Raw genomic sequence first — 24,639 nt, 5'->3', positions numbered from 1 at the left:
AATAAACCAGTAAGACCAAACAGATTACTCAAAATGCACAAAATCCAACAACAGGCCTAGATTATCTAGATACTCCTCCATTGCTTCCCTATCTCCTTCAAGCTCCAATGAACTAGATATAGATAGCAATTCAGACGACACCATCACAGACATAAAAAAATTTAGAACATATTCCTCACTCTTTACCCTATTTTCACAATCCAAAATCTGCCTTGGCTCACAAGACCAAAAGATAGAAAACCTCTTATCCAGCAGTGTATCCAAAAAGAATGGATAAAATACCTCACCAATTTGTACCTTCACGAACATTTCTTTGAAGTCTTTAAAAGATTGTTTGTACAGACTAAACACACTACGACCTGGGTAACTGCTTAAATTAACCCACCCCTTTCCAAACACCTTTGGCTTGGAACAGCGAAAAGAACAAACCAAGTGAGGGATAATATTTGAGGTGCTCCATCAAGCATTCAAAAGCCTGTACGAACACCCACGAATTGGGATGCAACTGTGTTGGCGCACAATTTAACTGAGCCAACACTCCACACTCAAAATCAGAGAAAGGAAATCTCATACCCAGCTCAGTCAACATGCAAGTATATATGTAAAAGTAGGACCAATCTAACCTTCGTTCACACACTATGTCCCCATCATCACAAGGTAAAAACTTGACCTCAAACTGTTCACCATTTTTTACCCACCTAGCCTCATTTAACTGGGCCACCAATTCCACACTACTAAAGATAGAAATACAATTTCTCACATCACTGTCAATCCAACTGTATGGGTCCCCCTCATCTACCACAACATTTTCCTTTTTTCCCATTACAAAACAGAAACAAAACAAAGGTGAAAAGTACAAAACAAAAGCAAACTAACCTTTCTTACTCATGATTCTTCTCTCAGTAAAAACATACAACTCTAGAAGACAAACAGTTTTCTACAACCACAAGCAATTGAAAAGACAATAAAAACTCTCTCAACTCCCACTACCCCACGACTCCCTACCCCACTAACAGTGAAACAACCCAAGGAGGGACAAAAAACAAAGAAAGGCCCACGATACAAAGCCCAAAAAAACAAGTTGAACTTCGGGGGCTCATACAATAAATCCTCCACAAACACTTTCTAAAACCGAGGATATATAAGCTCAACCTGTTCTCAACACGCCAAGCTTGGGGGCTGTGGACCATACCAACATCCTTAGCTTCAGAATCAACAATCGAGTACGACTGAGGTTACCGAAGAATCCTCAGTAAAACCAAAATTACCGAGATTCGCGCACCACTAAAGCTCGGATTTAAACCCATATTCAACTTCCCTAAAAAATCAAGCTTTACCCTTGCAATCTATTACGAATCCTAACAAAACTATCTACATAAGGCAGTGAACTAACCTCACTGAGGAGGAAAAGACTACGAAGGCCATTCACTCAAAAAGAACAGCAACAATCCTATCTCCATAATATATTGTTTATTGCTTTCTTCATAAGGAAAATCACTAACTTGAGCATCGAAGTCCTTTTTACAGGTTCCACGCCGAGGTTCCAGTTCTGAAGATACTCTTTCCGAGTTATAAAGAGTCACAGGACAACGTGCCACCGAGCTATAACACAGAAGAATATCCTTTGACGGAACAGTAATTAAACTATCCTCATGGAAAAATTGAATATAAGCATCCTCATAATCAACAATATGGGCTCGAATCTCTTTAACCATGTGGTACCAATAACGAGATCATCACTAGCAACACGCAAGACATAGACATCAGAAACTTGCACCTTATATCCTTGGAGGGTGACCTCAACAGCAGAAATTTTGCCTTTAACTTCCATAATGTCAAAATTTTCCATAATCACTCGGACTCCAAGAGCTAGCTCCACTGCAGGTTCAAAAACTTAGCAATTCGGGGTTTAATGAAACAATCTGAGCTACCACCGTTAATTAGGGCCTGTATTTCTAGTTCCCCAATGTGAGCCTTAATGCAAATGGTGGCTGGGACCGACGTGCTGTGCATGGCATTGTAGGAGAGATGGTGCTCAATCACCTCTTGGTCCAGTTGGTGTAGAAGGTCATCTTCGGCAAAAACGATGGCAGAACTTTCACCACCGTCACTCTCACCCTCCCCTTCCAATTGTACCCACATGTATTACTTGCTCTGGCACCTGTGTGAGGCTGAGAACTTTTCTCCCGCTTCCTATGAGTCTCTGCTGGGCTCAATTTTCAAATTGAATTTTTGGATGAGTGAAGAGGGGCCTTCGGTGTGGGTATGGCTAGTAGTGGTGGTAATGTGCTTCGAGGTTGGAAAGGGCGTGATTGCGAGTTTCGCAGCCTGGTGTTGAAACTGACGACGATAAGATGAGGGGCCCGAAGTGTTCCTTGGGGAGGACAAAAATTTATCTTCGTAGAGTCTAGCCAAGCTCACTGCTCACATTAATGAAGGGGGCACTGTGCCTTAACCTCATGCTTAATGTCTACTCGGAGGTCACTAATGAAACAATATCGCAAGGCTTTAGGAGGTCAATCTTAGTCCTATTAGCAAGAGCCACGAATTCCGCATAATAATCACTAATAGACCCTTGTTGTTGCAGCTTAAATATCAACTCCCTTAGAGATTCATAGAGCGAGGGACTAAATTCAATCTAAATGTCATGCTTCAGCTAGTCCACGATCGGAACGATGCATAATGCTGAGCTATTTGGAACCAGGGGACCGCCATGCTCGTCATGAGTATGGCAACAATTCCAATATGATCTTCCTCAAGGATGCGAAAAAAATTGAAGTATTGATTGACAGTAAAAATCCAGTTCAACGCATCAATGCCATCAAATTTCAGAAGATCAAAGCTCATCCTTCGATGATGATGCCATGGACGAGAAAAAGTATCCGCTCCTAAGTGCGACCCATGTGGTGACCTGTACCGAATGGCTGCGATGATGATTGTCAAGTAGATGAGTTAAAGAAGATTGGATTGCTTCCAGCTTCCAATCCGTTGCCTCTATGACGCTAGTTTGCTCAGCTTTTCCTTCTTCAGACACTGATTCGACTATCTGAAACAATCGCTTGATGTTTTCTTCCATAGTTTTCATACGAGTGTTATCGGCCACCACCATGGCCAATGAAAGCACCAAATAGAAGGGTGTAAATCTGTATAATCACTCAATTGCAGTAACATAGTATAGTATCTTCAATGGAATTATTATAACTCTGAAATAGAGGAATGAAACAGTGAACAAAAGACAAATTATAACTCATAGTAACTATAATAAGGAATTATGCAATAAAAGAGTGGAGAAAATTGCATGAAATCAACAAGGTCCAACGCAGCATGAATACCTGATGTGGGAAGAAAGAAAGGAAAATCAGATCAAGAATAGAAAGGGAATAAGGAATAGAAGACAGAGAGAAAATTCAGAGAGTGACAGAAGGAAGAGACTATACCACAACATTCCCCTAAATGTGATCCTCCAACCTCCTTCTAATAGTGAGTTTTCTCCTCCTTCGCCCCCCGAATTTTCGTATGAGCTGCCACGTGTCCAGAGTCTCTAGCTAATCCCCCGTCACTAGTGATCAACTCATCAATTTGGCCATTAAATTCAGTAGCACTCCCTCTCATTTGGCTTTTATTCCTTACAATGGATTCCATGGGGCTTCTACTTGGAGGCTTTTCAAGGGGGCTATGTTGAACATATGGATGCTGCTGATGGTAGTAATGAACTCCAGGCTCTTCATCACTTGGTGCACCCTCCACTGCTGCTTTCTTGTTGTTTGGGTGGCTACTTGGCACTGCTGGCTTCCCCATTATGTGTGTCCCCCACTTCTGTACAGTAGATGGAGATGATGAAGACGATGGCACAGATTCATGATTCTGGTTCTTGTTGTTGGTGCTCATCTTCAGAAGAAAAGGCAGAGTAACAGAAACTATAAAGAACGTATACAGAGGAGATGAGGAAAATCTCATATTTATCTTATTATTATTGCTGCGTGCTTAAAGAGTATTCGAGAATGTAATGCTGTGAATTTGTTAAGGTTGCTTAACCGAGTATAAGATGACATGGTTGGTTGCTTTCTCAAGCTAATTTTTCTCTTTTTTTATTTTGTCTACCACCCTCATTAAATAATCTTGCATTTAATTTGTACATATCTTCGTGAGTGAAATTTATAGTTTGAAATTTCGCTAATTAACCACTCTTATAACAATTTATATTGAAATAAAAAGATCACATATTTATATTTATAATCAAATTTTTAAAATATTATACTTAAATTTGAGGGCAATTTACCTAAATAAAATGATTGAAAAAAATCTTTACTCAAATGCAACAATTGCAATTCCTTTACTTGCATGTCCTGATTCATTATTATGTAAACCGTGGTATGTTACCACGTTTTACAATTTACACATAAACCGTGATAGGTAAGCACGATTTATGAAGCGAGAACTTTGATCATAAAACCTTGTTACTTCCCACGGTATATGAAGGGATATGTAAATGCAAAAACCTTTCTTACTTGCCACGGTTTATGAAGAAAAAATTCTATATATATGAGTGAGATTCAAGCTGTTGAAGAGAAGTATTTTCACAATGGCAAGTGAGGAAGAGAGTTTTCTTGTCTTAGTGCATTGCTCTGGAAAAATTCAAAGAAGCAAAAAATACGGTGTGAAGTTCACTGACAGAGAACCGTTGAGTGTATTTATCAGTCCATCGATGCCAAATATGGCAACCAGCGAAGGTGAACCCGGTTTGCGTTCTTGTCCGCAAACAGCTGAGACGACAACAACATCATAATATAAGCACGTGCGTATATATGCACGGTCTCTTCACTCGCATCTGTTGGGAGAACCCGAAACCTCTCATGGAACCATGTGAAGTGAACCATCATCTGCTTGACTTTATTCGGCGGCGATATCTCGCCAAACAATTCCCGAAACCACTCCCATGCTGGTCTTCCATTTTCCATTAGATTCTTAAAGTCAGTCAGGCACCCACTAACGGCCTCCCCATCGATGGGCAAACCCAGCTGATATGCCACATCTTGCAAAGTGACAGTGCACTCCCCAAACGGCATGTGAAAGGTGTGGGTTTCAGGGCGCCACCTCTTAACGAATGTGCTAAGTAGAGGCTCATCAACCCAAAATCACTGACTGTTCAGCCTAGCCAAGTGATACAAGCCCGCGGTCTCCAGATACGGTATAATCCGTTCGTGTAGAGGCATATTCTGTTGTCTCCTAACACAGGTAATAACCCTAGTAGGCTGCAACATGTGGATAAGGAATTATTTCGACACTCAAGAAATCTAAAAAATTTACGATTCATTAACGACACAACTAATTTGCCACACATCAAAACATAAAACAGAGTGGTTCACATATATCATGTAATCCTCATCATACTTGCAATATTAATAAGAGTAAATATAATTTAAAAAAATTAGTATAAACATACAACTTGAGCATACATATTCTTTATCCATAACGAAAACACGACATTTTTTATTTCTCATATTGGTTTCCTATTTTCTCTAATAATAATAATAATAATAATAATAATAATAATAATAATAAGGTAGTATAACTAACCTCTTGGTCGATGTTTCTAGCCACGTGCGCAACGCCATTTAATCGGTACATGCGAGCTGCGTTTTCCATGGCTCCACCATCCCCAAAGACTTCCCCGGATTCTCTCTCAAACTCTCATAGAGTTTCAAAAATTTTGGTCCACCACATATAAAATTCGTCAAGACTTAACGCGGATTATGTATTTATATTACTCCACGCATAAACCATGGTAACTTAGGGGGTTTTATGATCACACAGACTACTCATAAACTGTGGGAACCTAACACGATTTTTACCCACGTTATTCATGCATAATTCGTGGTTACTTCCCGGTTTATACTCATTTTGTCTCATTCGAAACCGTAGTTACCTGCCACGGTTTATGTGTAAAAAATAAAACGTGGTAACTTATCACGGTTTATATAATAATGAATCAGGACACGCAAGTAAAGGAATTGCAATTGTTACATTTGAGGAACTGAACCGAACCACCAATAGCAGTTTGGTTCGGTCAGTTTTTTCGATTTTTTGAAACCTAATATTCAGAATTTAAATTACCATAAAATCAAGTTTAAAACCATCAATAAACTAGAATAACAAGAGTATATCACATCCAAATTCAATACAAATCCAACTTGTCCCAATAATTAAACATAAAACAAAGACAATTAAAAATGTCTAACAAACACATTTTAAAACATACTAAAAACCTAAATAGCCACTTTAAACCAAATAAAAACCAAGCAGCCACCATGCTTAATCTGAATCTACACTAGACTCATCATCATCTTCCCCGGTTGGTGCAATTTCTACAAAAACAAAACAAAGAAATTAATATAAATTATAAACATAAACATAATATATATTATAAATTATAAACATAAACTATGAAAGTAACTTCAAATTTCTTTTTTGCATACCTAATTCAAGTTTCTCAAACTCTTCAATAAGCTCCTCAAAATCAGTTGTCATTGGAGAAGCACAAAGCCAATTTTGTGTGTAAATCAATGCATCAACTGTCTTTGGAGTTAAAGAACTCCTATAATTGTTAAGCACTCTTCCACCAGTGCTAAAAGCCAATTCTGAAGCAACAGTCGAGACCGGCATTGCTAAGACATCTCTAGCTATTTGGGATAAGATAGGATACTTGCTAGAATTTACCTTCCACCAATTCAATATGTCAAAAGTATTTTGATCATGAGGCTTCTCTAAGCCACCCATCAAATACAAATCCACCTCATTCTTGTTGATGATCTCATGAAAATGCACTTCCTTGAAAAAATCACCAGTTATGTCACCATTAGGTACTCCCACATCTGATGCACCATCCATTGTTGCTGAAGTAGAAGATCTACCCCCATTATTTGCATTCACATAGCATTCAAACATCTTGGAGAAGGTCTCTTTCACTTTTGCACCCAAAAAATCAGCATCATCTTTATCATATAGCTTTTCAAAGCTAAAGTTCACAAACATCAATTTGTATCTAGGATCAAGAACCACAGCAACAAAAATCATCATATTGATATTTTTTATGTTACCCTAGTACTTGTCATACTTAAGCTTCATCCTCTCAGCCATACTCCCAAGTAATGGATCTCGACTACCACAAGAAGCCTTGAACACTCGCAATATCTTACAAAATTCATGAAAATATTGAGAAGAAGTCACAAGCAAACTACCAGACACACTCTTTGTAACATCATGAAAAATTTTTAAGAATTCCATAAAGTGTTTTGCATTGTCCCAATCAACATTCCTCAGAATACCACCTTGCATTAGAGCATATTTTGTATCTCTCTCCCCTAGCCTCTTGAACGCCTTTTGAAACTTCAAACCACTTTCAAGCATGGTGTATGTAGAGTTCCATCTAGTGGGAACATCGAGTTGAACAGTACACTTGTCTTGTATCCTAGCTTCCTTAATGAAATTTTTGAACCTATTCATGCGACTAGGGGAAGCACGCACATATCGAATAGCATTTCTTATCTTGCTAATAGATTCATGCATCTCTTTCAATCCATCATTAACAACAAGATTAAGAATATGTGCGCAACACCTAACATGCAAATGCTCTCCTTTCAAAGGATGTAAATTCCAATCCTCCATTCTAGTTCTTAGATAAGATATTGCAGTATCATTAGAACTAGCATTATCAACCGTAATTGTGAACACTCTAGATATCCCCCACCCCAAAAGACATCTCTCAATTTTTCTACCAATTATTTCTCCCTTGTGATTTTTAATAAGACAAAAATTGATAATCCTCTTTTGCAATTTCCAATCATGATCAATGTAATGAGCAGTGAGACACATATAATTCAGATTTTGCATAGAAGTCCAACAATCAGTAGTTAAACAAACAGATTGATTTGGTTGTTTGAACACAGTTTTTAACCTATTCTTCTCACTAATATAAAGATTCCAACAATCCTTAGCAACAGTAATCCTTCCTGGAAGTGGAAATCTAGGTTGCATAATACTCATATAGAATCTGAATCCCTCCCCCTCAACAAACTTGAACGGTAGCTCATCAACAATTATCATCCTAGTAAGGGCTTTTCTACACATTTCAGCATCAAAAGTAACTGCAGTAAATACCCCTTCACCCTCTTTTTTTGTTGGAAGGTAAGGATTGTTTGACTAGGGTCACCTGAGTCCCTAGGAAATTTTTTACATTGATTCAACAAATGATAACGCATATTAGTTGTACCATTTCTATGAGAGTCACATGCATATGATGCACCACACCAATTACATTTAGCCCTAGGATGTGATGGCTTGAACTTAGGATCCTTTGTAAAGTGTTCCCAAGTCCAAGATCTAGGTCTAGAAGGTTTTCTGTTACCTTCATTGGGATCATCCTTGCCATCCTCTTCATCAGTTTCCACAGTGCTTGGAGTTGGATTTGTAGGAGTTGCTCCTGGAGTTACACCCACATTAGTTGAATCAACCTTCCTCTTCTTTGATCTAGGATGGGGCGGGGGTTTGGTAAGCACGCCACTGTCCGTTGAAGAACATACCACGGACTCAACATTTTCACCCCCAACTTCAGGCGTCCGTTCATTGGGCACCTCATTGCTTGTTGGCTGCACACACACACATATATATATACAGAACAATGAAAAATTAGCATTTTAATTCATCGACAGCACCAAAAATATTGTTTCCAGCAACAAATTTAGCATTCAAAACCACATCAGCTCATATATATGCAGCCATATATATTAAGAACATATTAATTATATGCAGCCATATATATTGAAACATATTAATTACATGCAGTCATATATATGCAGAACAAAACCACAGCAGCTCATAAGTAATTAACAGAATTTAAAGCCAATCAACAGAAATCTACTAAGACATAAACAGCTCATACACAACTAAAAGACACTAAAAGGCAAAACCATTTTATTCAAAGTTTCTAACAAGCACATGCCCTTTATAGAATATACAAACTTGAAACTTCTAAGAAACAAGTTCGTTTTCCATGATTATAAATGTCAAAATAAACAAATGTAATAAGAGGGCAAAAGTATTACTTCCCGATGCTAATCTAATAATTATTGCAAAAACATGATCTTTCTTTCATTAATCACAAACCAATCCTTCCAATCAAAACCCTATAAATCACAAAACAGATTCCACAAAAAAACGCATTTTCCAAACTTCTTATAATCAAAAGGAAAAAGAAGTTCAACCCTAAATCCCTAATACTCACTAATATTATTGCATAAATAAGCCCTTTTATCGCAACTCAAGCAATCCAATCAAACCCTGTAAATCACACAAACCTCAATAACCACAGAAACACTCTTTTCAACCCATAATTACATATCTGAACCAAAAACAATTAAAAGAAAAACATATTCTGAGATTTTGAAAAAATATATGGTGAATTTTGAGATTTTGAAAAAAATTATAACCAAGGACAAATTCTAACCTCTGAAAAAGACATTTCAGTTGCTTTTTGTAGGAGAGGGCTCGGTGAGACGGTGACTGGAGTGCTGCTCGAGTTGGACTGCTCGGCCACTGGCGTCTTACTCGGCCACTAGCGTCTTACTCGGCCACTAGATTGCTGCTCAGCGACGGACTGCTGCTCGGTGAATGGATTGCTGCTCGGCGACAGACTGGATTGGAGTGCTGCTCGGCTTTGGCTTTGTTGCGACGGCGACCTTGCGATGGCGACCCTGCGACGGCGATGAATGAACGACTTCGAGCGACGATAGGCGACTTCCTTGACGGCGGACAGCACTCTCTGGCTCCCTCAGGCTCTCCTTTTCTCAAGCATGGAGGTCGGAGGTGGAACCATGGAAGAATGGGAGATAGAAGTGTTTTGTGGGTGACTGAGTTTAGGGTTCGCGTGAAAGGAGAAGAAGAAAGCTAGGGTTGTGCCGTTGTGGGCTTGTGGTTGATTGGCCCTTTTATACCTAGGTTAAAGGGCAACTTAGTAAAAACACACGCTACTGAACTCTCACTCTTCGGTTCGGTTCGATTTTAACAAAGGCAACCGAAAACCGAATCAAACCGATCGGTTTAGTTCGAAAAAACCAAAAAACCGATTTTTTCGATTTTTCTTTTAGTTGTTGTAAAATTCGGTTCGGTTCTGCGATAATTTTCGATCCGATTCGATAACTTACACCCCTAATATGTATTATATTAAAAAATTTAATTAAAATATTTTAAGTTGAACTATGATTTTTAGATATAAGTTAAAGAAATCGACTCTATTTCTTGCTATCCGGTATGATTAATTTTGAAGAAAATTTTTTTTATCAGAATTTAATATTTAAAATATGGCTAAAAATAATAAATTCAATTAATTATATAATATTATGTTTTATTCTTTATTCAACACTTGGCAGCTGATTATTTGTCCATACAACTGATTATTTAACAATTGAGAGGAACATTCCTCCATTCTCTCCTCGCTCTCACGCACACGCAACAGCAACAGCAGATAGAGCAGAGAGCCGTCCCTCCCTCCCCCCCTCCAATCCCAGAACCAAAAGAAAAATAAAATAAAAAAGATGAGCAATTACCAGAGACTTCCCCAAGAATCATACCCTCCCCCTGGTACCTGAACAAATCACACTCCTCTACACACTTTAATCTTTCCAATTTTTAAATATCAATTCTCAGATATTCAAAATTCACAATTCTGACGTATCCGATTCCGATGATAATTCTTTTGATTTGTTCCTTCATGCAGGGTACGGAACTCCTTATCCTGCGCCACAAGGGTACTCGCCGCCCGGATACCCTACAGCACCCCCGCAGCCGCCGCAGCAACCGTCGTACCACGCCTACCCTCCGCCTCCACCCCCACCCCCTGCTGGTTACGCGGCGTATCCTCCACAACCGCCCCCACAATACCAAGGGTACCAAGGGTATTTCAATGACGGTTATCCTCCTCAGCCCCAATATCAATGCGAGCATCATCATCATCATCACCACAATGATACCGGTTTTCTTCAAGGCTGGTATGATTCTTTGCTTTTTTGTGTGGTATTGCATGCTTTTCTAGGGTTTTTCGGCTTTCTAGTTTAGCAGTTCCTATATTGTACTCCCTCGGTTCCGTTTATATGTCAATGTGAAATTTGGCACATTTTTGGGATCGGTATTTTTATTTGTACTTGTATAGTTGTATTTGTATCCAGATACATTGATCCAGCTATCCAAGGGTGTTTCAATTTTTCATAATGAGGGAGGGTCTATATTGGAACAACAATGCCAGTTATTCACTCGCCGAGGAGCGATATTGATATTCTACTTGCTATTGAATAATTGAATTATTATAGAAATGGTGCTTAGGTGTTTTTTTCCAGATGAGATGACCGTTGGTGATAACTGATAAGTGATTGATTCTTTGGTGGATGTTCATAGTTGATCTTTATCTTAGGCGTGTTATCTGAAACTTGAATTGCATGGGTTGTGTCTGATTGCTGAAATCCAATGGCTTATTCATCCCCCTCCCCTCTACCTGTTGATTCAATTTCTTTTTCTTTTTCTTTGGAAACATTTAAGTAGTTCATGATTCCAAACAAGCATTGGATGATTGATGACAAGTACTGAGAAATGTTAACACATTTGGGGCACAATTTGCACTGACACATCGGGATTAGTTGCACTTGCACATTTTTTTGGGGGAAAGAGAAACAGGAGCCAAAGTGAGATGTTTAAAACTAAACAATTTTTTATTAGAATGCTTTACTAATAATCCTAAACTAATATTAAATTTTCCGGTTGATTGATCTAGTGCACAATGTGATGAACTGATGATGCACCATGCTTATTGCAAACTTGTTCGTAATCTTTCATGTCCAAAGCAGAAATGACATGCTTTGGACGTTAAAGTTCATATAAAATTCTTAGCCAAAATGTCGCCCTTGTTTATTTATGACACAAAACTAAGGAAGAAAGTGGACAAGTTTCTATAAATCAAATATTTGCATGATGATTTCCATATAAGCAATGACCTTCCCAAGGATCGTTGCTCCACTCATCTATCGTGACATGGTAGAACCCATAAAATTAAACATCCTTTTCTTCTGCTTCTATCTAATTACGAGTCTCTTAGGTAGCATTTGGAAGGGAGGCAGAGATTGAGAGACTGAGACTGAGAGATAGAAACTGAAATAAGTCTCAATAGTGTTTGGTGTAAAGTGGGAGACAGGGACTGAAATAAGAATGAAGCTCTAATTTAATTTGCACAAAGGGCAAAGTTGGAATTAATTAATTGAAATCGGGGTATGTTAGGTATAAAATGTTATTAAAGTTCCAGTCTCCGTCTCTAAAAATTTTAGTCCCCTGCGTCCACTTTTTGGAGGTACTGAAATACTGAAATTTTGGGGACAAAGATTGAAATTTTAGTACTAGTCTCTGGACCAACAAATATAATACTGAGTCTCAGTCTCCGTCTCAGTACCTCAAAACAAACGCTATTTTAATGCTGTCCCCAAACCCCTCCCTTCCCTCCTCTCCCTTCCTTTCCTTTCTGAAAGCTCAACTAATAAACACACTCTAAGTGTGCAACTTAAAGTAATTCTTAAACACTAAAATATGACGAGATAGATAACCCTTCTGCTCCTATATTATGGAACAAGTAGAAACCCTTTCTACCTTAATAGGAACTGACTATTTTTATTGGATCACTTTTTTTTGGTCTTGATGATGCCTTTCTACTTTCTTCAGTTATTTTCTACTCAACGAGTTGAAGTAGAGGTAGGGGAAAATGATTGCAATTTGATCACTGGTCAGGCATTACTTTCTTTCCAAAATTCTCAGGAATCTTGCACCAGAAACAGTGCATAGATCTGAACCTCAATTTTTGCTATTATTGTGTAAAGTCTCAAATGAAAATGCCTTTTATCATGGGCATGGTTAACAAGAAGTAGAGCAGGTAACAAAATAGCTAGTAATGTCCAGAAATTACTTGCTGGCCCGTGTGCAGTCATACAAAATAGTTTGCCACTAGACCATAAGATAAGTGCCCATCTTGCCTAAAACAGTATTCGCCACCCAATAATGAATCATAACATAATTGAGCCCCAAATTATGATTAAGAGGAATGCACAACTATGGGTCAGAGCCAACCAAGCCAGGTTGCCTGCAATGGTGTGAGAAATAAACTGAGTACCTTCAGTTGGAAGAGGGTTGTCATGGATAAAGGTACTGTGAAGTGTGAGCTCACCAGGCAGAAAATGTAGAGTGTAGTATCTTTAATTATTGTTATGGAAGGTTTGAATGCAACAATCTGATAACTCTTATGAAACAACCCTAAAGTTGATAGGCGATAATTTGCTTCTAGAAGGGCTAAGAGAAGAGATCCTTTAATTGAAATCAGCCTATAAAACTTCCAATTCATGATAACATTTGCAGTGAATAAGTACGGTTCACATTCGAACAAAACTTCATTTAAATGCATTCATAGTTTCATACTGTAAGTGTTGGTATAGATATCGCATCTAGAGAATTGAGTTGCTAAAAGGAAACACAAATTTTGTAAGTTAGCAAAATCACAGCCTATTAAAATGTAGCCTAATTAAACACTGTCAAGAGATAACCCCTGAATGGGTATCTAAGGTTCCATTTTAAAGGGGACATTTCTGAATTTCTAACCATTGATGTGACTCAAGGTAAGACAGTGGTGCACCATGTGGTCACTCTGGTAACCAGAGTTCAGAATAGTGAGACAAATAAGAATTTGTTGTTTGTATTCACTTCTCTTTGAAAACTGAATCAACCTAATGGGACGGGATACGAGTATCACATGGTATAAGTTTCACATCTTGTTCAACAGTAAAGGAGAGTTAGCGATTTGGTGAGCACAAACAAAAACCACTTCTCCAAAGTAAGCAATATGTTCTGAATGATGACCTCCACAGAGAAAAAAAGGTTAACTTCTGCATCATCATAAAGATCTAACGCTATAGCAGAGCTATTGGCACCAATACTGCTTTTCTCTGTGGAATCCCTAAATACATCTCACATCACATCAACAAGGAATAATATGTTAGGGTCCCACATGTTATATTTCTTTGGTCTTGTAAAATTTCATAAAAGAATATAATGGATATAATTATAATTAGATAAACGAACAATTCTTGGATTTCTGGAAGGAAAATGATGAATAATATAAGCTGAATATGATCCTTCAACAAATGGGCCCCATCATTTATATTTTCAATTTTTTTGGTAAAAATATTTTTGTTAACCTAGTCAAGTTTTTGTTCCTTAATTGAAGTCAACTTCCCGAATTACCTTTCTTGTTAATTTCTTATGATACAAATTCGGCATTCTTGAACTTTAGATTAAGATAAATCAAATGTCAAAATTTGATAAAGCATTTAGCTTACATTGGTGACAAGTATTCATGCCTTTGTTGCATCTCATTCTGTTTAAGTTGCTATAATGCATTCATGATTTAATGTTTGTTAAAAATATGTTAACCTGAACCCAAGATTTGATATGACTACTTGGATAATCAACTGGTTTTAAGCTTTGGAATTATCTTATTTCAGCTCAAGAGATTACCTTTTCTTTAGCCAAAAAATTTATCTTAAACTTAAATCCTTTTAGTTTCACTCTTATATTTCTTGTTACATTTTTCCTTTTCATCATCTGGGTTTAACTTCACATTTGCATGCAGCTTGGCAGCACTTTGCTGCTGTTGTTTGGTGGAGGAGATTTTTTGATGATCACTACAGTTGAATCTTCAATTTGGTACTGTTGAGAGATGATCGTCTGAGTTATTGATGTGTGGGATCTGGTGTGTGTTTGTCATTCTTCTAGTTCAGTCTTTACAAGTGTGTTCCAGGTTGTCAATAGACTCCAGGGGTTGGTATAGCGGTCTCAAAGTATAGTCCTCCTTGTTCTCTTGATGGCTATGCCAAAAGGAGAACAGAGAGCGCATCGGGCTTGGCGAGTGGTTACTGAAAATGTGGGGTGGCTGGTATATGGTTTCTTGGTTTGGTGTAAGGCTCTGCAACTATAAGTTTTTCATTTTTGGATTATCTCCCCAGTTATGGGTTTGTTACATAATACATATAATTGCTCTGGAATCTTGATGGATGTCGGGTGGGTCTGGTATGTCTTTTGTTATGTGAATGAGGTAGTAGTGGGGGTTTGTATTTTAATATGTGATTATGATTATGTAACTATGGCAAGTTATTGGCTTCTGATATGCGAAGTCGGATTCAATTTGACCCTTAAAATTTTAATAGAATTGGATTCCGAAATTTACAATCGTAACTCACATTAATTCTTGAGCTAGTCTCCGTTAACAATGTGTTGATTTGATACATTAACTTGTTGCGATTTGGATTCTTTGCCTAACTTCCATGTGATCAAGATTTATTAGTTCCAAAAGCTTGATTATTGCTCCTATATCCGTAAAATTTTTAAATTGAACTTATTATTGTTATTTTTATGAAAATGTTGGGGAGTCAATCAAGCTTCTAGGAAGTCTAATACGTCTTAGCCATATGAAATCTAGATGAAGAATCCAAATATTGACAAGTTAATGTGTAAAATTAACACGCTGTTTACGGAAATCAGTTCAGGGACTAGCATGAGTTACTTTATAAATTTTGGGGCCCAATTGAATCAATTGTAATTTTAAGGGTCAATTTAAATCCGACCTTAAATTTAGTGGGTTAAATTGAATATTAACTCTAACTATGGCATGTCCACAAAGCTTCCCATGTTTAACTACCAAAAGTCTTTCAATGTGGAATGATGAATTGACAACTAAATATGCGTTGCTTTGTTCTCATCTTTAAACCTATTTTATAGGGCTAAGTACAATTTTGGTTCCTAAGATATAGGTCGAAAATTTCTTTCATTCCAAACCGTTTTTTGTATACAAAGTTGCTCCTAAGGTTTAACTTGGTTTTAAAATCGTCCTTACTTTAGGGACCAAAAATCGTACGGAGGTGGTGGCGAAAGCGGAGACAGAGGTGGATCGTGGACAGCTTCTTCTTCTTCTTCTCTTTCTCCTTCGCATGAGCATAAACACTCTTTTTTTTATAATTTTTTTATTATGGGTAATTTGGTCTAAAATTTTAATATTTAAGTAAAAAGGACAATTTTAAAACTTAGTTTTAAACCTTAGGGACGATTTTGTATTCAAAAAAAGTTTGGGGATGAAAAAAATTTTCGCCCTGTACCTTAGAGACCAAAATCATATTTAACACTATTTTATACTTTAGCATTACAATTTAAATCAGAAGGATCCTTAGAGAACCTTGAAGGACTATATTGTTTCTTTTGAAGATTAACAATGGCTACTGAAAGTTTTATTTCAAGGCATTAGTATATTTGAATTATATTTATTTCAGTATTGGAGTAGGACTAGTAATATGAATTTTATTTGTAGGTATCCAACTCTATCCAACTCGATTTGGTAGAGTTGTCTACTTGACCCACTGTAGGTAGAATGAGTGCGGCTAGGGTTTGCTTGCGGGTAGGGTCTAATGCAAATTCAAGTAATTTTATTAAGAACTTGACGATCATGTTATTTATAATTTTATATTGAATTTCTTTAAGATTTTATTGTTTTTAATTTTAGTTTGAACTTAATTTTTTATTTATTTTATTAATATATATGAAATATAGAATGATTCAATTTTATATTTGATTGAAAAATTTTAATTTTATTGCAAGTAAGGTTGAGTAGAGTAGGGTTGAAAATATTAGGATGCAAGTATCTGCATATAAGATAGGGTTAAGTGTTAAAAAATTTTTCAACTTGCAAATAGAATTAGGGTAGAATTTAAATCCTATCATATTCTATCCTACCCATTGCGAGCGTTATGTTGTGTTCCGGCCCAGCCTATTGGCAAGTCGGGCGCGGGTACTGAGTCACCGACTCGACGGGTCCTTCAACCCGCAAAACCCCTATTTCCGCGGGTACTGAGGGCCTGCTTATGTGAGACCCACTCGAGCAGAGAATATATAAGGGGAGTGCCCTACCCCTCCCCAGAGGTATGTCACCTATCCTATCCCTAAATGCCGCTTTTGTACGGACCCTAACTTGAGCATTGGAGTCCTTGCAGGTGCCCCCCTGCCTCTTGCTACGACAGCTCGGAGGAATTTCATCCTTGGAATCCATCCAGGTTTAGCTGCCAGCGACTCACTAACCCCAGACACTCCCTACTTCCGACCCGTTCAGGACACGAGCAACCGAACATTGGCGCCATCCGTGGGGAGTTGGCGTGTATGGATTTCCTGTTGGGCCCGATGGACGAGCACGAGGAGGAGAAGCACATGAAGAGGAGCTTGATGAGTAGGTTAGCCTCCGTGGCATCCTCTTGCGAGCATACGAGAACACGTTCTCGCAAAGATGACCCACCCTCCAGCTCTCACGAGAGACGCCCGTTTGGAGGCACGGGTGACGATAATGCCAGAATCATGCAAGAGCTACTCCACCGGGTACAAAACCTTGAAAGAGAGTTAGCATCAAAAGACCATTACCATCCTAGCCCAAGTCTCTCCCGCACCCGATCTCTTCCAACGAGGTCGGGGGCTCAGGGAAGAAGCCCTCGAAGAGATAGCAGACATCGAACAAATGCCCGCTCCCAGATGACCCAGGACAGGTCGGAAAGGCACGGAGAGACCTACCCAGAGAGACCGAGAAGACAACGAGAACCATCATCATGGGAGCTACCCCTTTCAACTCCTCCATCCTCAAAGTTCGGCTACCAAAACATTTTGACAAGCTGACGGAGATGAGCTACGATGGCAACCAAGACCCCCAAGAACACCTGATGGCTTTTGAGGCCAGGATGAACCTGGAAGGTGTCGGCGACGCAGTGAGGTGCCGAACTTTCCCGGTAACGTTAGCAGGCCCTGCGATCCGGTGGTTCAATGCACTTCCGCAGGGGTCCATTACGACCTTCTCAGATATAAGTCGCAGTTTCCTGGCACAGTTTACCATGCGCATCGCCAAGGCCAAAGACCCGATCAACCTTCTAGGCATCACCCAGAGAAACGGGGAACCGACCCGGAAATTTCTGGATAGGTTCAATGACGAATGCCTGGAAATCGATGGCTTGACCGACTCAATAGCCAGCCTGTGTTTGACGAATGGGTTGCTGAATGAAGACTTCAGGAAACACCTCACCACTAAACCCGTCTGGACCATGCAGGAGATCCAGAACGTGGCAAGAGAGTACATTAACGATGAGGAGGTTATCCAGGTTGTGGTAGCCAACAAACAGCAGCCGACCAACCCACCTACTCGTCACCCCGAGTACGCTGAAAGACCGAAGAGGCCCCCAAGGAAGGGGCACCATCAAAACAGTTTAAGCCATTCCCTCGGGTGGGGAAATTCACAAACTACACCCCCTCACGATCCCTACTGTGGTGGTGTACCAGTAAATTACGGACAAGGGGATCCCGTCGAATCCCCGGCAACAAAAAGACAGGATAGGCGGGAACAAGAGCTTGTACTGCGACTACCACAAAGCTTATGGCCCCAAGACGCAAGACTACTTTGACTTAAAGGATGCCTTGGAGCAAGCCATTTGCGAGGGGAAGTTGACGGAGTTTTTCCAATTCAGAAGGGAGCTGAGAAGGAGGGAACGTGAACGATCCGAGGAAGATCGCAGCCAGATTGTGAAACCAAAGCAAACGCCAGCTGAGAACAGTGACAACGCCCCTACGGTAGTTGTCAACGTCATGATTAGACGAGACGCACCCCCCAAGTCTAAGTCGGCAACAAAAAAGGACGCCAAAGTCTTAGCCGTGTCATCAGGGAACCAATCCGAGGTGCCCCCGAGGATATCCTTCGGCCCGGAGGGTCAATGGCTTCGCAAGCTTCCGAAAAACCCACCCATGGTGATCACGGCAAGAATCGGGACGGGCCTAGTCAAGCAAATTCTCATTGACCTGGCGCTAACTCAAATATCATGTTTAGAAACGTGTTCGATGCCTTGGGACTCAAAGAAATCGACCTCAAAACCCATCAACACGGGGTCATAGGCCTCGGGGACAACTACAAAAAACCCGACGGGGTAATTACCCTTTCGGTCTGTATAGGGTCAGGTGAAGGAAAGAGGTCGGTAATGGCAGAATTCGTTGTCTTGAGAGACTCCACAGCCTACAACGTCATCCTGGAAAGGAAGACAATCAATGTGTTCTTGGCTGTAATATACACCAAGTTTTTGGCCATGAAGTTTGTCACGGATGCCGGAACTGTCGGTTCCATCAGAAGAGACCTAGAAACGGACGTCGCATGCGACAACGTCAGTCTTTCCCCGAGGAAGAAGTCAAAGGAGGCATCTGGGGTGTTCCTAGCCGATCTCGATGCAAGAATAGATGACAGACCAAGGCCAGATCCCCAGGGGGACTTAAAGAAGTTTCGAGTTAGGAACACGAAGGAAAAATTCACGTTCGTGAACAGAAACCTCCCCGACAACCTAAAAGGATCTCTCATGGAAGCTATCAGAGCAAACGGCGACCTTTTCGCTTGGACTCCCGCCGACATGCCAGGGGTGGACCCCAAATTTATGTCTCACTGGCTCGCCGTAAAACTAGATGCTAAGCCCGAAGCATAGCGAAAGAGGAAAATGTCACAGGAAAGGGCTAACAAGGTAACCAAGCAAACGGCCAGCCTCTTAGACGTCAGGTTCATCAAGAAAGCCGACATGAAGTGGAGGATGTGCGTCGATTACTCGGATCTCAACAAAGCGTGTCCAAAAGACTCTTCCCCCCTTCCAAACATTGATGCCTTGGTTGATGCAGCAGCGCGATACTGGTTCTTAAGCTTCATGGACACATACTCTGAGTATAACCAAATACCCATGCACCGACCTGATGAGGAGAAGACGGCGTTTATAACGCACACTGGTACTTACTATTACAAAGTAATGCCATTTGGACTAAAAAACACCGGAGCAACCTATCAGAGGCTGATGAATAAGGTTTTTAGCAACCTTCTCAGTAGGTCGGTTGAGGTTTATGTCGATGACATGCTGGTAAAAACTAGCGAGCCAAGTGACCTGGTCGGAGACCTAAAGGCCGTCTTCGAGTCTCTCCGTAAGCATAACATGAGACTCAACCCCTTCAAGTGCACTTTCTCCATGGAGACCGGGAAGTTTCTTGGCTTTATGATAACGTAGAGGGGAGTAAAGGCTAACTTGGACAAGTGTGAAGCCATCTTACAAATGATGAGCCCAAAAATGTCAAGGATGTGCAAAGGCTAGCTGGGAGGGTTGTCACCCTGTCCCATTTCCTCGGTGCCTCAGCGGCAAAGGCCCTCCCTTTCTTCAATCTGATGAAAAAGGAATAGATTTTGAATGGACCTCGGCCTGCGAGGAGGCATTTAGTCATTTCAAAAGGATACTATCGACTCCCCTGTCCTCGGCAAGCCAAAAGAAGCGGAGACATTGTTCTTGTACCTGGCAGTAACGGACCAAGTTTTGGCAGCAGTCCTCATCCGGGAAGAGGATAAGATTCAACAGCCGGTGTACTTCATCAGCAAAGCGCTCCAAGGAGCGGAGCTAAGATATACCAAGTTTGAGAAACTGGCCTATGCTTTACTAACCTCGTCCCGGAGGTTAAGGCAATACTTTCAAGGACACCCGATCACACTTAGAACCGATCAAGCCATTCGCCAAGTGTTACAAAAACCCGACTTGGCAGGCCGCATGACGACATGGGCAGTTGAGCTATCTCAAAATACGACTTACACTACGAACCCACGCACGTGATCAAGGCCCAGGCAATGGCAGACTTCCTGGTCGAGGTAGTTGGTGACGCTCCCGAAAACACGAGCACGCGGTGGAAGCTCCGTGTTGACGGATCCTCTAACCAAGCCTTCGGAGGGGCAGGGATAATCATCTAAAGCTCGGCTGGGTGACTTATGAGCAATCATTCAAGTTTGACTTCCCGGTCTCCAACAACCAAACGGAATATGAAGCCTTGATAGGGGTTTTGCTCCTAGCCAAAGAAGTCGGAGCATCACGAGTCGAGGTCAACAGTGACTCCCAAGTCGTAAACTCCCAGGTCAACGGGTCATATCAAGCTGGGGACTCCTTACTCCAGAAGTACTTGAATGGTGAAAAAGTTATTTGAAGGTTTCGAAGAGGTCACGATTCAACATGTACCCAGAGAAAGAAATGCAAGAGTTGACCTTCTATCAAAGCTGGAAAGCACAAAGCTAGGCACGAAAAACCGATCTTTGATTCAAGGACTGGTCAAAGAGCCATCGATAACTCTCTACATAACACAAGCGTCAAGCCCTCCCTCATGGATAGATCCAATCCTCCGTTTTTTGGAGGACGGCGAGCTCCCTGAGGACGAGAGGGCTGCTAGAACGGTAAGACGGGAGGCAACCAAGTATTTAGTGATACAGGGCCAACTGTAAAAACAAGGGCTTAATCAACCCTTGCTGAAGTGCTTGCGCCCCGACCAAATGGACTACGTCTTGGGAGAAGTCCACGAAGGATGCTGTGGCCACCATATTGGGGGAAAGGCGTTGGCCAGGAAGCTTGTTAGAGCTGGATACTATTGGCCTTCCATGATGTCGGATGCCCAAGAGTTCGTGAGGAAGTGTAGAAGATGCTAAGAGAATGCCAAATTTTACAAGTCCCCAGTGGTGGAGTTAAGCTCAATGATGGCCTGCTGACCGTTTTCTCAGTGGGGAGTTGACCTCCTAGGTCTGTTCCCGGTAGGTCCCGGTCAGGTAAAGTATCTAATCGTGGCCGTTGATTACTATGCCAAGTGGATTGAGACAGAGACATTGGCTAGCATATCATCGGCAAACTGTCAAAAGTTCATGTGGAGGTAAGTGGTCTCCAGGTTTGGAATCCCTGAGGTCGTTATCTCGGATAACGGGACACAGTTCACGGATAAGAAGTTCGGCGCGTTCCTCTCAGGATTAGGGATCAAACAGAAGTTCTCCTTAGTTGAGCACCCACAGAGTAATGGCCAGGTAGAAGCGGCAAACAAGATCATCCTTCAAGGCCTAAGGAAACGACTAGACCAGAAAAAGGGCTCGTGGGTAGGCGAGTTGGCCTCGATCCTTTGGTCATATAGGATGACGCTGCAATCCTCTACCGGGAAAATGCCTTTCTAGCTTACCTACGGGTTCGACGCGGTAATCCCTGTAGAAATTGGGGAACCAATCCCAAGGATGCTTCTTGGGGGCGTTGACAAGGCAGCGGAGAAGGACATGATCGACGAAACCAGGGAGATGACCCATTTGACAGAAACTGCGTTAAAGCAAAGGGTAGCTTTAAGGTACAATGTCAAAGTGCCAAAAAGGAGCTTCGAACTAGACGACCTGGTCCTGCGGCGAAACGACATCAGGTTACCTACTCTGGGAGAAGGCAAACTAGTGGCTAATTCGGAAGGACCATACAAAGTAAGAGAAGTACTCAGTAAGGGGGCCTTCAAGTTAGAGCGTTTGGACAGCGAGGTGCCAAGAACATGGAACACAGCAAACTTGAAAAGATTCTACCCTTAAACGACGACCCTGTTTGACGGTTTCTTTTATTTCGCTCATCACTTTGTTATCTTGTTTCATTTTATTATAAATATTTCGTTCACTACTGTTCGTTGCTTTGTCATTTTACCTTGTTATCTCGTCTCATTATAAATACCATGAACACTTGCATTGTGTAATTTTATTGATTTTAAAGTTACATGTTTTATCTTTATTTTTCCTTCCACGACTAACTGGGACTGATCACCCCGAGAACCTTAGTCAACACAAAAGAATGCCACAAAGGTAATATATGCAGCCTACTAGCTAAACGATAAAGCTCGAAAATAAGAAAGCCACAAATATTTTTCAAAGGTAACTAGTCGGCACGAGAACAATATAAAGCAAGTCACGATAAGTACCATAGAACAAGGGCATCACATCGGCCCAACAAGTTAAAAAGTACTACAAAACAAGAGCATCACATCGGCCCAACAAGTTAAAACAACAAATTACAAAAGGAAAAGTTAAATAAACTAAGACGAAAATTACTGAGGGGTCCCCGATTTCTTGGGAATGTCTACAATCTTGCCATCCTGAACCATCTTGAAGGCCTCAACCAGGGAGGTATCGAGATCGGGAGCCAAGACGGCAATCTGGGCCTTGATCCCGTCCTCGGTAGCCTTAATAACCTTCTTGGATTCCCTCACAATGTCTTTATTTTTCTTCTTCAAGGAAGCGACCTCCTGCTATGCGGCCTGGGCCGACCTCTCGACCTCACTGTGCTTTTCCTCCAACTCTTTTAATTTTTTCTCCAACTCTTTAACCTTGGCCCCAGCAGAAACGGCTTGACCCTAGGTAGTGTTCAATTCTTTGGAGACGGAGAGGTCACGCTCCACCAAACCTATTGATCTCGGCAGGTCCTCCTCCACCCTTTTCTCTTTCTCGGCAAGTTGGGTTTTCAACTCAGTAATGTCTTTCTGAGAGGCACGAAGTTTCTCCTCCAAAGCCTGGCACTGAGCCAAAAGAGGCTCCACCTTCCGCGCAACGGCTGCGGCTCGGAGGAGGCACCTCGCCCGAGCAGCAAGGTCCTCCTCTTAAAAGAATCCCTCAGTCCCAGGGAGAAGCTGAGAATCAATAAAATGGTCAGCGTCAAAGTTCCTCTCTATCACTGTTAGAGTCTTCCCCGCAAACCTTTTCACCGCAAACCTTTTCACTTCTTTGGGTTGGGCACAATGACCAAGTTGGAGTCAGCCTCAGGACCAACTTTTCACTCTTCAATCGGCTCCTCCAAAGCCACGTCCTCCAGAGGGTGCTCGGGTTAGGCATCCCCGGAAGGCTGGGAATCACCTTGGCCCTCTGTAGCAGCCCGACCACTCCCCTCACCAATGACATCGGGACCTAGGACCTCCGAATGAGTCGCCGAAGAGTCGTCGTCATCACTTCCACTCAGAAAATGGGGCCGTAGTAGTTTTCCCGGCAGCCATGGAAATTGCGCAAATAAACACATGTAACGAAGTCAATAAATAGGGTGTCGAAAACCCTGGAAGCATAGGAATCAAGGAAAGCAAGCAAAGAAGGATAAAAATAATGATTTACCTACGTAGGGCCGACCAATCTCCCGGTCCCCCATCAGTAGATGAGGGTTTAGATTTTTGGGGCCGAAGATCGCCAACAGTATGTCGGCTATCCAGCGGTTCTCCTCACCTAACCCCTCGTAGGTCCGAATCGGCCCCAAAACCCTAGTAGGTTGGAATCCGTCTTTCCCCCTCCAGGGAAATCCAGAAGGGGTGACCCAGGGCGGGCTTTACTTTAAAAAAGGTACTCTTAAAGCCATGAAAAGAGTCCTTAAAGAGACTAAAGATCCTATGACCCTGGACGGCCCGGAAAGACATGTACCCATTCTTTGTTTTTCCCTCTCGAGAGGGGTTTGTCAATAGAAAGAGATAGAGAAACACATTCACGAAGGCCGAAAGCTCCAGATATTCACACACCAATTCAAAACACCGAATGGCGGCAAAGCTGTTGAGATGGAGCTATGATGGGACAACGTCACAACGATTTAATAGCGAAATGATAAAAGGAGAAAAGGGAAGCCGAGGTTCAAACGTGATGAACATAGGCTTGTACACCCATAACCAGTCGACCAC

The 24,639-nt window shown here is 41.1% G+C and overlaps 1 protein-coding gene and 1 long non-coding RNA gene across 2 annotated transcripts; one reads left to right on the top strand and one right to left on the bottom strand.

Moving 5' to 3' along the window:
* LOC107604839 (cysteine-rich and transmembrane domain-containing protein A) lies at positions 10,459–15,227 on the top strand. The gene is made up of 3 exons (XM_016306541.2): positions 10,459–10,635; positions 10,772–11,042; positions 14,711–15,227. Exons 1-3 carry the CDS (start codon positions 10,590–10,592, stop codon positions 14,754–14,756), a joined length of 363 nt encoding a protein of 120 aa, XP_016162027.1. The 5' UTR covers positions 10,459–10,589; the 3' UTR covers positions 14,757–15,227.
* LOC110263510 lies at positions 14,878–16,370 on the bottom strand. Its single transcript, XR_002349293.1, has 2 exons — positions 16,255–16,370; positions 14,878–15,844 (listed from the first exon to the last, which is right to left on the bottom strand). It is a non-coding gene; the product is annotated as an uncharacterized LOC110263510 (long non-coding RNA).

The sequence above is a fragment of the Arachis ipaensis genome, chromosome B06 (genome assembly GCF_000816755.2).
Source record: "Arachis ipaensis cultivar K30076 chromosome B06, Araip1.1, whole genome shotgun sequence".
Lineage (NCBI taxonomy): Eukaryota > Viridiplantae > Streptophyta > Magnoliopsida > Fabales > Fabaceae > Arachis > Arachis ipaensis.
Note: the sequence above shows the minus strand (reverse complement) of the source record. Positions and strands in the feature narration are given on the sequence as shown.